Source organism: Salmo salar, chromosome ssa16 (assembly GCF_905237065.1).
Source record: "Salmo salar chromosome ssa16, Ssal_v3.1, whole genome shotgun sequence".
Lineage (NCBI taxonomy): Eukaryota > Metazoa > Chordata > Actinopteri > Salmoniformes > Salmonidae > Salmo > Salmo salar.
The window spans coordinates 83133304-83149434 of NC_059457.1; the positions used below are offsets into that span (position 1 = coordinate 83133304).

At 41.4% G+C, this 16131-nt stretch overlaps 1 protein-coding gene across 2 annotated transcripts in view; it reads left to right on the plus strand.

Moving 5' to 3' along the window:
• Positions 1 to 9501, plus strand: part of LOC106593712 (nectin-1) — a 36124-nt gene extending 26623 nt beyond the window's left edge. For both annotated transcript variants that reach the window (XM_045698212.1, XM_045698213.1), the window contains exon 8: positions 7950 to 9501. In XM_045698212.1, coding sequence (XP_045554168.1) covers positions 7950 to 7954 — 5 coding nt within the window. In that variant the 3' untranslated portion in view covers positions 7955 to 9501. The remainder of the gene's footprint in view (positions 1 to 7949) is intronic.
• The last annotated feature ends 6630 nt before the right edge of the window (positions 9502 to 16131 follow it).

A 16131-nucleotide genomic window follows, 5' to 3' on the forward strand; every position in this document is an offset into this window, starting at 1 on the left:
CTCACTGGCCACCATAGCAGCACCCACCCGTAGCACACGCTCCAGCAGGTATATTTCACTGGTCATCCCCAAAGCCAACACTTCCTTTGGCCGCCTTTCCTTCCAGTTCTCTGCTGCCAATGACTGGAACGAATTGCAAAAATCACTGAAGCTGGAGTCTTATATCTTCCTCTCTAACTTTAAGCATCAGCAGTCCGAGCAGCTTACCGATCACTGTACCTGTACATAGCCAATCTGTAAATAGCACACCCAACTACCTCATCCCCATATTGTTATTTATCCTCTTGCTCTTTTGCACCCCAGTATCTCTACTTGCACATCATCATCTGCACATCTATCACTCCAGTGTTAATGCTAAATTGTAATTATTTCGGCTCTATGGCCTATTTTTTTGCATTACCTCCCTACTCTTCTACATTTGCACACAATGTACATAGATTTTTCTATTGTGTTATTGACTGTTTATGTGTAACTCTGTGTTGTTTTTGTCACACTGCTTTGTCTTATCTTGGCCAGGTCGCAGTTGTAAATGAGAACTTGTTCTCAACTGGCCAACCTGGTTAAATAAAGGTGAAATAAAACAAAATATAATAAATTAAAGAGTCCTGGGAACAAGCCTCTTCAGAACTGACACAGCAGACACAATGTGACCAGGGTTATGTTTGCTAAGTTATGAGTGCTTCTCATAACCCTAGTCATCTGTCTCCTACTGTGGTTGTTTCATGTGTTCTTGATGAAGAGGAGCCTTTTTGTTAGCATCGGAATGTGACGTCACCTTCCCTGAGATCTACGATCTCTAAAAGCCAACTGTCAATCTCAGAGGGAAAAGTTAGCATCTTGCTCTATGAGTTTGCACGGTTGGACCATGTCGTGTAAACAAAAGGTAGAAGGCAGCTCTAATGTTTCATTGATTGCGACTCCATCTTGATTGCAACTCCCACTGGTTAGCATGGGAGTTGCATGGGAGTTTTGGGTCAATCACTTTAACTGTATTGGGGAAAAAAACTGAACTGTATGGGAAACTTAATTGAACAAATTTCCCCTCTGGGATGAATAAAGTATTTATGATATGGGGTCAAGGCCTCATCATCATATCTCTATGTGACTTCAGTGGACTCTCAGGATGTCCTCTGGGGCTTAGTAGAGAGTAGTAATAACAGTTGATAAAACGAATTGTTTTATCTCTTTGGTAACAAGTATCTCAAACTTCTGCGACTATCAGTGTTGTTAAAGAACACTCAGTAACAGCTGGCACAAAGCTTCAAACAAAAACACAACAGTATGACCTTCAAAATGTACACTAATGGAAAGTTACCATTCCCCTAAATCACAAAACCAATGTCACAAAGGTAAGGAAACATGACTCAAAAGGATAACTCTTTGAGAGTGATGACATCTTTTAACATGGAGGTGGGAGGTCCACAGGAAAGGGAAAGGGGGCACGCCAGTCCTCTGTCATCATCGCTCCCTTGACCCTTGACCTCTAACACCTTTTCCCATGACCTCTTCAGGGCTGGGTGAAATGGAAATAATAACAGGACTTCCCAGTTCCCAGGTAGATGCAGGAAACAGAACAGATCACACTACCAACAACAGTTGCCGTCGAAGTTAGCTTTTTGGTCGGCCAAAGGAGAGAGATTTCAGGAATGGTCCATTTTTTTTGTTCTATTTCCGATTGTGAAATCCTGTGGGGACAGTTTCTGGCAGCACTAGTTTCCATTGGTATTTACCTGGCATTCAAAAGGAAATTGTATAAGTACTTTCAGGTAGTTCCTTCAAGGAATTCAACACAACAGTATTACTCAGTATTCCTACTGCGAAATCCTCCTGCCGTTTCAACATGTTTACGTCTCAACATGTTCAAACTGAAGAGGCTCATTACGCTCACTTATGATAAGATTTAGCCAATGAGAGGGAAGTGGTTCTGGGGTTACTGTGGTCTATGATAAGCAGTGGTGGGAGGGGTGAGTGGTATGTCAACTTATTCTGAGAGAGGTGTAGTCTGCAAAACACTGCTGCTGAGTCTGGCACTGAGGTGTCAAGATAAGCCAGGTAGGGTTGTGGAGGAATTATAATGACAGTCCATGAGTGTTGGCTCTGTTGGCTCATAGCCATATCTTAGAAGTGGTCTAGCATTTAGCAATAGGGACAATTTGATTTCTCAATTCTTACAGATAGGTCAAGACATTTTAAAAGTTGATCGGATTAGTCGGATCTCTTTTGCACTCTTGTAAAGTTTAAGGGTCATTGAACGAACCGTCCATGGTTTGCGTACTGCGTAGGTTTAGTAATTATTTTAGTTTCCATAGCTGATGAAAGTGTCCGACTTGACTCAATAAGTTCTGACCCACTGGTCGGTCAGAGCTTTCATCACGATGCTGCTCTTCCTCATTGCTGTGTTCTTACGTGATAAGAAAGGCTGGAACTGATGAGGAAGACCTCTGCCATGTGGGTAGATGTGTTGAGGAGACTGGTACTCATCTACTCCAAACTAGTCAACACTATTTCCTGTTGAGTTACTTTTCTCAGACTGCCAGCAATGGCTCCAAAATCAACATCCTGGAGGGCAGACATGTCCTTGTTGGTTCACCCCCTGAATCATGATGTGGATTCAAGACCACAGATGCGTCCCAAATGGCACCCTATTCCCTACGGGTCCTGGTCTAAAGTAGTGCCCTATGGGTCCTGGTCTAAAGTAGTGCCCTATGGGTCCTGGTCTAAAGTAGTGCACTATGAGTCCTGGTCTAAAGTAGTGCCCTATGGGTCCTGGTCTAAAGTAGTGCACTATGAGTCCTGGTCTAAAGTAGTGCACTATGAGTCCTGGTCTAAAGTAGTGCACTACCTGCAATTACCTGTGGAGGTAATAATTTACTTTGCATAGCTGTTTCTCATAAAGTCATTATGAGAAATATTCCGATTGGTAAATAGAATATGTGTGAGTAAATGTAACTCGCTATGATTTTAATGTGTGTACAGAACTTAGAGGTGACCTACTGTCACCCCTGCCAAAAAACACCACAGAGGTCATTTATTTTTACTAATTGAGTTTGTTTTAAGTGTTGTCTATGATTCGTGCTCCTCTCCCCCCAGAATAACAAGTGGTTGTGCTGGCTGTCCAGTGCTAGTTTCTCAGTAGAAAGGACTCTCTCTAATCCGCTACTTGGAGCCAGATTCACACAAGGGGCCAGGAGGAGGGAAGAGGGGGCAGAAAGAACCCAAAATCTGACAAACTGCCCAGTGGATAACAACGCCTCTCTTTTTCTCAAACTGTTCCTGCCGCATGCTAGCCCGGCCCTCACGCATTGCTGTGCCCTCAATGACATTGTGCAGAGTGACATGACCAATCACTTGCTGGGGTCAGAAGACGGTTTTGATTATGACGTTGCTGTGAGGTTGTTGTATCAAGAGAGGCACCTGCATCTCTGATTTCAGATTTATCTCCCACTGTGTTGTATTATAGGTCAAACAACTGTATGTCAGCGGCTGAAATTACACCAACACTTGCGATGGAATGAGAGATGGCTTCTCTAATTGATCTAATATAATCTCATAATTGACAATTACCTTTGTCCAATTTGAAAATATGATATTTGTGCGTCTAACTTTCTCACTCATCATTATTCAGGATTCGTTCAGGATTATCTTTAACCATGGTAGCATCCACATCAATGTAGAAGTGTTAAGAAACATTCTATTCTTATTTACAATAAAAGTGACTCAATCCATTATTTACCATTCATTTCTATTGGGCACAAAATAATCTGAAACACAACCTAAACAAACAGCAAGTGCATCCAAACAAGTTTATAGAGTCAGAGTTTGATGAAATCATTGTGTGCTAGGAATATGGGACCAAATACTAAACTTTTGACTACTTACAAGTGAATTTGTCCCAATACTTTTGGTCCCCTAAAATGGGTGGACTATGTACAAAAAGTGCTGTAATTTCTAAACGGTTCAAAAATAAATAGATAAAAAAATTCCCTCAAATGAAACCTGACAGTCTGCACTTTAACCTCATAGTCATTGTATCATTTCAAATCACAAACAACAAAACATTTGTCACTGTACCAATACTTTTGGAGCTCAGAGATGTGGCTAGTCTGGATGGTGGAGTAGATTATTGACATGTGTGGGGAGAGACTGGGAGCAGCATGGAACCACAAGTGGGTTTCTGTGGTTCTACTATGGTTCTACTAAATCAATGGGCCAAAGTGGTGTCTGTCTGCTTCAAATACAGCTGGGAAATAGAACCCAACCCAGAACTAAAGGTATTCCAGTCAAATTCTCCAGTTCTATTTATGTCTACACAGAGTTAGCGTTTGTATGATAACATAGTCGTGGCACGCAGGAGACCCGGTCATCAGACATACTGTTAAAAGGTTTAATGTGTATCTTGTAGGATATGAACTTCAGCCAGTCATGCAGAAAGTAAAGTCCAGATAAGAACTTATGTTATTTGATGAAAGGGTAAGTTTGCATAGGGCACTTTTAATCTGCAACACAGGAGGAAGTGCGGGGAGTAACCATATCCTGTCCGGCACACAAACATGCTCAACCGACCTTACCTCGCCATGAGTGCAGCACTGTCGGCACAACTCTGATTGGTTGTGGGGAAGTAGGGAAGACAGTTTCAGAAACAGTCTAAGAGAAGAAGGGAAATAACATTTTTAGTTGTATCACCTTCACGTTATCTTAACCGTTAAGCATGGTCATCTATCACCAATCTGGCAACCTGGTTAGAGATCCTCTTATTGGATGGTTAGGAGACACCTGCTGGTGGTTGCCTGTACATGTTCATTTACTTTTCAAGGCAAAGAAAGTAAAATATATTTTTTAAAGTTGATGCCTATTTTACTGATAAACCACCACTGACTATCCCACACTCACAAACGTACACTACTATGGAATTTCAGCCATGCTTTACTTCTTTTTATTTATTTATTTATTTCACCTTTATTTAACCAGGTACGCTAGTTGAGAACAAGTTCTCATTTGCAACTGCGACCTGACCAAGATAAAGCAAAGCAGTTCGACACATACAACAACACAGAGTTACACATGGAATAAACAAACATACAATCAATAATACAGTAGAAAAATCTAAATACAGCATGTGCAAATGAGGTAGGATAAGAGAGGTAAGGCAATAAATAAGCCGTGGTGGCGAAGAAATTACAATATAACAATTAAACACTGGAATGGTAGAATGTGCAGAAGATGAATGTGCAAGTAGAGATAATGGGGTGCAAAGAAGCAAGATAAATAAATAAATACAGTATGGGGATGAGGTAGATAGATAGATGGGCTGTTTACAGATGGGCTATGTACAGGTGCAGTGATCTGTGAACTGCTCTGACAGCTGGTGCTTAAAGCTAGTGAGGGAGATATGAGTCTCCAGCCTTAGTGATTTTTGTCAGTTCGTTCCAGTCATTGGCAGCAGAGAACTGGAAGGATAGGCGGCCGAAGGAAGAATTGGCTTTGGGGATGAACAGTGAGATATACCTGCTGGAGCGCGTGCTACAGGTGGGTGCTGCTATGGTGACCAGTGAGCTGAGATAAGGCGGGGCTTTACCTAGCAGAGACTTGTAGATGACCTGGAGCCAGTGGGTTTGGCGATGAGTATGAAGCGAGGGCCAGCCAACAAGACCGTACAGGTTGCAGTGGTGGGTAGTATATGGGGCTTTGGTGACAAAACAGATGGCACTGTGGTAGACTGCATCCTATTTGTTGAGTAGAGTGTTGGAGGCTATTTTGTAAATGACATCGCCGAAGTCAAGGATCGGTAGGATAGTCAGTTTTACGAGGGTATGTTTGGCAGCATGAGTGAAGGGTGCTTTGTTGCGGAATAAGAAACCGATTCTAGATTTAATTTTGGATTGGAGATGTTTAATGTGAGTCTGGAAGGAGAGTTTGCAGTCTAACCAGACACCTAGGTATTTGTAGTTGTCCACATATTCTAAGTCAGAACCGTCCAGAGTAGTGATGCTGGACGGGCGAGCAGGTGCGGGCAGCGATCGGTTGAAGAGCATGCATTTAGTTTTACTTGCATTTAAGAGCAGTTGGAGGCCACGGAAGGAGAGTTGTATGGCACTGAAGCTCATCTGGAAGTTAGTTAACACAGTGTCCAAAGAAGGGCCAGAGGTATACAGAATGGTGTCATCTGCGTAGAGGTGGATCAAAGAATCACCAGCAGCAAGAGCGACATCATTGATGTATACAGAGAAGAGAGTTGGCCCGAGAATTGAACCCTGTGGCACCCCCATAGAGACTGCCAGAGGTCCGGACAACAGGCCCTCTGATTTGACACACTGAACTCTATCTGAGAAGTAGTTGATGAGTTCTAAGTGTGCATGTGGTCTTTCAGGGAAGGTTGTGTGTTTTGGGGTTTCCTATGTTCCTGGAAATGGGTGGAATGAGTGTACTGTAGACACCCTCTATAACACAGGAGGTTGGTGGCACCTTAATTGGGTCGGACGGGCTCGGGGTAATGACTGGAGCGAAATGAGTGGAATGGTATCAAATACATCAAACACGTGGTTGCCAGGTGTTTGATGCTATCCCAGCCTCCACTGTTTGATGCCATTCCAGCCTCCACTGTTTGATGCCATTCCAGCCTCCACTGTTTGATTCCATTCCAGCCTCCACTGTTTGATGCCATTCCAGCATCCACTGCTCTATAATGTGTCTGGATGAGTGTCACACTTGGCCAGGATGTTATGATGAGTTTGGCAGGGAACATTACATGATTTAATCACTTTCAGGAAGAATAATATGACAAGGTTTGGTCCTGCTCCTTAAGCAAACCAGAGGAAGTCTCTACTCCGACATTAGAGTGTCAGGAAGAGGGAGTGACTGACTGACAGGGGACTGTTGTTTTGAGTTGAAACTGTGGAGTAGATGATGGGAGAACTAGCACAATAACACCTCGTCTTTGGATATGATGATGAATTAAATATCTCTCTCTCTGCCCCCCCTCCTACACACTCTCTCTCTCTCTCTCTCTCTCTCTCTCTCTCTCTCTCTCTCTCTCTCTCTCTCTCTCTCTCACTGTGTCTCCCCCGCCTCTCTGCCCCCCCTCCTCCCACCCACCCCCCTCTCTATCTCATTTCAATTCAAGGGGCTTTATTGGCATGGGAAACATATGTTAACATTGCCAATGCAAGTGAGGTAGATAATATACACAGTGAAATAAACAATAAAAATGAACAGAAAACATTACACTCACAGAAGTTCCAAAAGACTAAAGACATTACAAATGTCATATTATGTATATATACAGTGTTGTAACGATGTGCAAATGGTTAGTACAAAAGGGAAGTGCAAAAGGGAAAATAAATAAACATAAATATGGGTTGTATTTACAATGGTGTTTGTTCTTCACTGGTTGACCTTTTCTTGTGGCAGCAGGTCACAAATCTTGCTGATGTGATGTCACACTGTGGTATTTCACCCAGTAGATATGGGAGTTTATCAAAATCGGGTTTGTTTTCTAATTCTTTGTGAATCTGTATAATCTGAGGGAAATATGGGTCTCTAATATTGTCATACATTTGGCAGGAGGTTACGAAGTGCAGCTCAGTTTCCACCTCATTTTGTGGGCAGTGTGCACATAGCCTGTCTTCTCTTGAGAGCCAGGTCTGCCTACGGCGGCCTTTCTCAATAGCAAGGCTATGCTCACTGAGTCTGTACATTATCAAAGCTTTCCTTAAGTTTGGGTCAGTCACTGTGGTCAGGTATTCTGCCACTGTGTACTCTCTGTTTAGGGTCAAATAGCATTCTAGTTTGCTCAGTTTTTTTGTTAATTCTTTCCAATGTGTCAAGTAATTAACTTTTTGTATTCTCATGATTTGGTTTGGTCTAATTGTCTCTCTCTCTCTCTCTCGCTGTGTCTCTCCCCCCTCTCTCTGCCCCCCCTCCTCCCACCCTCTCGCTCTCCCACCATCCAGATTGAGATTTGACCTGGAATGGTGGAAGAAGGACTGTTTTGATGAAAAGCCAGAGTTCTGGTCATCCAGCTAGGCCTATCAGCTCCTCAGCACCATACGCTCCATGTCTGTTAGGAGGAACAGCTCACTACAGTACTACACATCACCATACGCTCCATGTCTGTTAGGAGGAACAGCTCACTACAGTACTACACATCACCATACGCTCCATGTCTGTTAGGAGGAACAGCTCACTACAGTACTACACATCACCATACGCTCCATGTCTGTTAGGAGGAACAGCTCCCTACAGTACTACACATCACCATACGCTCCATGTCTGTTAGGAGGAACAGCTCACTACAGTACTACACATCACCATACGCTCCATGTCTGTTAGGAGGAACAGCTCACTACAGTACTACACATCACCATACGCTCCATGTCTGTTAGGAGGAACAGCTCACTACAGTACTACACATCACCAACAGTTCCCCAGGCCCCACTGGGTGAACTGGACATAAACCTTCATCCCACAAGTGACAACAACATCAACAACACTAAAGCCATGTTTCTATTAACAGTAGATATAGAGACACTTAGTAGGAGGTTTTTAAATGATATGTTCGCAAAAACGTTCTCATTACACACTGTAATGTTTTTTAACAGTTACAGTGTGTTTAAGGACCAGGCTGCTTTTTTGTGTAGGAGTTCTCCTGTTATTTGTTTGTGTAATTTTGCTGCTGTTATGGGGGGGGTGTGTGTGTGTGTGTGTGTGTGTGTGTGTGTGAGAGAGAGCGAGAGAGAGAGATATCTTTATTTTATGACTCAAAAACACACAAGTTGACTTCATGGGAGTTCCAGTATTAAAATACAATTGCAACTTGCCATGTATATTACAGCTAGCTAGATGACATTTAGAATACAAACAATATCATATATATTTCTCATGCTCAATATTTAACTTACATATTTACAACAGGGTATGACATAATGTCTGTCTCGTGTGTGCCTTTCCTGTTGAAGCATATTCCTACCATCTGCCCATTTGAATTGAAGGTGGAATTATAGCAGGAAAATGGTTCCATACTTTTCAGCCTGTTTAAACCTCACAACAGATGTAGGAATACAAATGAAGTACTACTGTTTATTAGCAATAAACTCTTCAGCATCTTCCTAAAGTCAGTATTACAAACCCTATAGTTTAACGTCACACCAAATCAGCCTACCCAAAATAGTCTAGACAACGATGGAAGTTGACGTGATTGTGTCAATGAAATATGCCATTAGATGGCAGGTTGTGTGTATCAGAATAGCTTTTTAGTCTGCTGTCCCTTACGACACTGTGAATATTCCTGTTGCAGTGTCAAACAGCACTAATAGTGAGCTTAGCTGTGTGTTTCTAAATGATGCCTGAGGATTACTGGTGAATAGATCTACTGCGGCTTCAGAAAGTAATCACCCTTTGTCTTTCTCCACATGTTGTTGTGTTACAGTCTGAATTTAAAATGGATTCAATTGAGATTATGTGTCACTGGCCTATTACAAAGTAATTAAAAATGAAAAGCTGAAATGTCTTGAGTCAATTTAGTATTCAACCTCTTTGTTATGGCAAGTCAAAATAAGTTCAGGAGTAAAAAATGTGCTTAACAAGTCACATAATAAGTTGCATGGACTCTGTGTGCAATAAAAGTGTTTAACATGATTTTTGTAATGACTACCTCATCTCTGTACCCCACACATACAATTATCTGTAAGGTCCCTCAGTCGAGCAGTGAATTTCCAACACAGATTCAACAACACAGACCACGGAGAATTTCCAATGCCTGACCAATAAGAGCACCAAAAAAGAGCTGATCAATAGCGGTGGGTAAAATCACCGGGGAAGCCAAGCCAGGGGAAAAAAGCAATTTTTCAACCTATATGTTGTGATAATTGCATTGTTTGCTCTGTAACCTGTTAGTTCATATGCCTTAACACAGTGATATATAGGCCTAAAGGCCGAGACAATAAGACACAGTGGCAGAATAAATTAAACCACACCTTTGTTTCACCACAAAACTGGAGAGCGACATCTGTCTGGAAAGCTTATTGCATGTAACAAACAGTTACATGACCTACAGCATGGTAGAACAAGTACATTTTTCAGACATTTTCAGACTACTAAACTATTGATTTAGAACCACAGAGAGTTACCGCAAGTCGTAAGAAAACATGCGCTGCCTCCACTATTCCAGCACCATTTTAACATCTAATCATCTATGCTTACTGTGATCCTGCGACTACCGTTTCTCAGTAAAGTATTATGTTTATCCTTAACCACTGATTCCTGGTCTGGTCTCTTCTCTGCACCTGGGTCCAACCTCACCACGTCACAAAGACTTGAAAATGGCTGTCTAGCAATGATCAACCACCAACTTAACAAAGCTTGAATAATTTATTAAAGAATAATGCACAAATATTGTACAATCCAGGTGTGAAAAACTCTAGACTCACCCAGAAAGACTGATGGCTGTAATCACTGGCAAGGTGATTCTAACATGTAATGACTCAGGGGTGGGAATACTAATGTAAATGGCATATTTCACAATTTCATTTTCAACACATAGACATCAAAAAAATGTCTATAAACATATGTTCACTTTATGTCATTATTGGGTATTATGTGTAGATTGGGTAAGAGAGTGTTTCACGGGGCGGAGCAGGTGAACCCAAGTGCAGACTCTGACGTGGAGACAGGGATAAGGTATTTATTGAAAAGCGGGGCGGGGGGGATGGGGGGGGGGTGCAGGCCAGGGGAAGCTCGGGCGGGTAGCAGGGATCCAGGAGCTGAGGCTGAAGCAAGGAGAGTAGGGGCAGGGTAAGCAAGTCCAGAGCAGAATCCAAGGAAGCAGTAGTGCGGGGGTCCAGGGCAGGGAAGCAGGACTGACGAGACGAGTGACTGGAGACAGTGACCAGAGTCAGAGCGGACGGAACTGTAGCGGAGAGAAAAGCAGAGTCAGGCTAGGGAAAACCAGGCACAAGAGAATAACAAGATCTATGCAGGAACAAACAGCTTGAACCGCAGACTGAGCAGAGTCTACAAACTAGCAGTGTGGAAGTGGCAGGGCTGAGTATTTGTAAAGGCTTGATTATGGAACATGTTGCAGCTGGTAGGGATCTGCTCCGCCTCCAGCATACCTGTCTCCACACACACACACACACACACACACACACACACACACACAGAGGGAGAGAGCACTGGGGAAGTGGCGGCAGGTTAGGGAGACACAGGATGAGAAGTAGATGGCATGGCAGGAGCAGATGTAACAGAGAGAAAAAAATCTATTTAATACCTTTTTGAATTCAGGCTGTAACACAACCAAATGTGGAGTAAGTCAAGGGGTGTGAATACTTTCTGAAGGCGCTGTATGTACAGTATGTAATGCACTATTACAGGACCTACATGGACAATTAAACCATCCAGAGATGCTCTTTATTTCACTCTGTTGATCTTCATTATCAAATTCATTGTTGCAGTTTACTCTGTTGCCTTTTGAAACTATGCTTTTTAAAGTATGTATTATGTGTTTATGATAATCACCATTGGAACCGCTCCCCCTTGTACCAGGATCTGAAAGTCTTGCTTGACTCCAGAGATGTTTGTGTGCCCCTTGCAACCTCCAAACGATACAAGCATGGCACCAGCCAGGTGCCAGATTTATCAGACCTATGTTTTTTGAAGATGTTTCAACTTTGAAGGGCTTTGTGAGCCATAACATACTTTTTGAGTGTGGGTGTGTTTACGGGTGTGTGTACCTGTATGAATTAGTGTGTGTTGTTCTTGAAGATTATTCACCAGGGTTTCACCACAAGAGTCCCTTTGGAAACAGATGGTCAGAATAGATTGTGGGAGGTAAGCTAACAGAAAGCCCATTCAGTCTGCCCCTCTTGTGCCCAGTTTGGACTCAATGCTGTTTTTCTTGGACCATCTGAATGGCACTGCTTTTAAACATATCTACTCTTAAATGTTCTGTGACGATCTTTTTTTCCAGACTATTGTGGCACAGTGAATGTTCTGAAATAGCCTCAAAACAAACACACACCCAGTCTCACTCCAGTTTCAGGTAGTCATATGAGTCAGGGAAACTGGGCCTACACATAAAACACACACACACACACACACACACTCATCCTGCCTCCGATTATGATTCTCTTCAGCATGTCTGTCTTGTCTTGACTTGACCTGTCTTGGTCTGTCTTGTCCCTTTCTTGTCTTGTCCTGTCTTGTCTTTGTCTGTCCGGCCTTGTCTGTCTTGTTTTGTTGACTTGTTTTGGTCTGTTTTGGTCTGTCTTGTCCTGGTCTGTCTTAATAGAACAGTGTTTAAACAGTGGGATCCTAACAGAACAGTGTTTAAACAGTGTGATCCTAACAGAACAGTGTTTAAACAGTGGGATCCTAACAGAACAGTGTTTAAACAGTGGGATCCTAACAGAACAGTGTTTAAACAGTGGGATCCTAACAGAACAGTGTTTAAACAGTGGGATCCTAACAGAACAGTGTTTAAACAGTGGGATCCTAACAGAACAGTGTTTAAACAGTGTGATCTAGTCACAGCTCTACTGGCCTCAGTTGGATTGTCTGCTTTAGTTGTATAGGATATTTTGTCCATTTATGGTTAAAATTCAAATGCCAATAAATCTATGGATGGTTGTAATGCAACTAATGCAGTGTTGGGTGGCCAGCTCTTCCTAGAGCTGCCCGGCCAAACTGAGCAGTCGGGGGAAAAGGGCCTTAGTCAGGGAGGTGGCCAAGAACCAGATGGTCACTCTGACAGAGCTCTGGAGTTCCTTTGTGGAGATGGGAGAACCTTCCAGAAGGACAACCATCTCTACAGCACTCCACTAATCAGGCCTTTATGGTAGAGTGGCCAGACAGAAGCCACTTCTCAGTAAAAGGCACATGACGGTCCTCTTGGAGTTTACAAAAAGGAACCTAAAGAGTCCCAGACCATGAGAAACAAGATTCTCTGGTCTGATGAAACCAAGATGAAACTCTTTGGCCTGAATGCCAAGTGTTACGTCTGGAGGAAACCTGGCACCATCCCTATGGTGAAGCATGCACATGGTAGCACCATGCTGTGGGGATGTTTTTCAACTGCAGGGACTGGGAGACTAGTCAGGATCGAGGCAAAGATGAACAGAGCAAAGTACAGAGAGATCCTTGATGAAACTTGCTCCAGAGCGCTCAGGACCTCAGACTGGGGCGAAGGTTTACCTTCCAACAGGACAACGACCCTAAGCACACAGCCAAGAGAATGCAGGAGTGGATTCGGGACAAGTCTCTGAATGTCCTTGAGTGGCCAGCCAGAGCCCGGACTTGAACCTGATCGAACATCTCTGGAGAGTCCTGAAAATAGCTGTGTAGCAACACTCCCCATCAAACCTGACAGAGCTTGAGAGGATCTGTAGAGAAGAATGGTAGAAACTCCCCAAATACAAGTGTGCCAAGCTTGTAGCGTCATACCCAAGAAGACTTGATGCCCTAATTGCTGACAAAAGTGCTTCAACAAAGTACTGAGTAAAGGGTCTGAATACTTATGTTAATGTGATATTTCAGTTTTTTATTTGAAATACATTTGCAAAAAATTCTCAATATATATTTTTGCTTTGTCATTATGGGTTATTATGTGTAGATGGATGAGAAAAAACAAATATTAAATCAATTTTAGGACTAAGCTGTAACGTAACAAAAAGTGGAAAAAGTCAAGGGGTCTGAATACTTTCCGAAGGATCCCTAACCCCCCCCAGAGTCCACACATGGTAATACTAGATATGTATGTCAGTTCTCTTGACTGCATGGTGAAACTGGAGCACTTCACAATGACAGGAAAGTGAAACCCAATCCGTTCCGTACAAACAAACGTTTATTACTGAGAATGTTCTGAATATTATTCAAGTTCTAAAAGCAAATCATTAATCTAGGAGTGTAAATCAAAGGCTTATCTGGAGGAAACCCTCTGTTAGCTATGAAGGAACCTCTTGACTCTGGAACTTGGCATCACTGATTTTTCTTTGTCCTCCTGACTCCACAACTCTGTTAGACCAAAGACATGTATCATTATATCCAACTCTGTTAGACCAAAGACATGTATCATTATATCCAACTCTGTTAGACCAAAGACATGTATCATTATATCCAACTCTGTTAGACCAAAGACATGTATCATTATATCCAACTCTGTTAGACCAAAGACATGTATCATTATATCCAACTCTGTTAGACCAAAGACATGTATCATTATATCCAACTCTGTTAGACCAAAGACATGTATCATTATATCCAACTCTGTTAGACCAAAGACATTTATCATTATATCCAACTCTGTTAGACCAAAGACATTTATCATTATATCCAACTCTGTTAGACCAAAGACATGTATCATTATATCCAACTCTGTTAGACCAAAGACATGTATCATTATATCCAACTCTGTTAGACCAAAGACATGTATCATTATATCCAACTCTGTTAGACCAAAGACATGTATCATTATATCCAACTCTGTTAGACCAAAGACATGTATCATTATATCCAACTCTGTTAGACCAAAGACATGTATCATTATATCCAACTCTGTTAGACCAAAGACATGTATCATTATATCCAACTCTGTTAGACCAAAGACATGTATCATTATATCCAACTCTGTTAGACCAAAGACATTTATCATTATATCCAACTCTGTTAGACCAAAGACATGTATCATTATATCCAACTCTGTTAGACCAAAGACATGTATCATTATATCCAACTCTGTTAGACCAAAGACATGTATCATTATATCCAACTCTGTTAGACCAAAGACATGTATCATTATATCCAACTCTGTTAGACCAAAGACATGTATCATTATATCCAACTCTGTTAGACCAAAGACATTTATCATTATATCCAACTCTGTTAGACCAAAGACATGTATCATTATATCCAACTCTGTTAGACCAAAGACATGTATCATTATATCCAACTCTGTTAGACCAAAGACATGTATCATTATATCCAACTCTGTTAGACCAAAGACATGTATCATTATATCCAACTCTGTTAGACCAAAGACATGTATCATTATATCCAACTCTGTTAGACCAAAGACATGTATCATTATATCCAACTCTGTTAGACCAAAGACATGTATCATTATATCCAACTCTGTTAGACCAAAGACATGTATCATTATATCCAACTCTGTTAGACCAAAGACATGTATCATTATATCCAACTCTGTTAGACCAAAGACATGTATCATTATATCCAACTCTGTTAGACCAAAGACATGTATCATTATATCCAACTCTGTTAGACCAAAGACATGTATCATTATATCCAACTCTGTTAGACCAAAGACATGTATCATTATATCCAACTCTGTTAGACCAAAGACATTTATCATTATATCCAACTCTGTTAGACCAAAGACATGTATCATTATATCCAACTCTGTTAGACCAAAGACATGTATCATTATATCCAACTCTGTTAGACCAAAGACATGTATCATTATATCCAACTCTGTTAGACCAAAGACATGTATCATTATATCCAACTCTGTTAGACCAAAGACATGTATCATTATATCCAACTCTGTTAGACCAAAGACATGTATCATTATATCCAACTCTGTTAGACCAAAGACATGTATCATTATATCCAACTCTGTTAGACCAAAGACATTTATCATTATATCCAACTCTGTTAGACCAAAGACATGTATCATTATATCCAACTCTGTTAGACCAAAGACATGTATCATTATATCCAACTCTGTTAGACCAAAGACATGTATCATTATATCCAACTCTGTTAGACCAAAGACATGTATCATTATATCCAACTCTGTTAGACCAAAGACATGTATCATTATATCCAACTCTGTTAGACCAAAGACATGTATCATTATATCCAACTCTGTTAGACCAAAGACATGTATCATTATATCCAACTCTGTTAGACCAAAGACATGTATCATTATATCCAACTCTGTTAGACCAAAGACATGTATCATTATATCCAACTCTGTTAGACCAAAGACATGTATCATTATATCCAACTCTGTTAGACCAAAGACATTTATCATTATATCCAACTCTGTTAGACCAAAGACATTTATCATTATATCCAACTCTGTTAGACCAAAGACATTTATCATTATATCCAACTCTG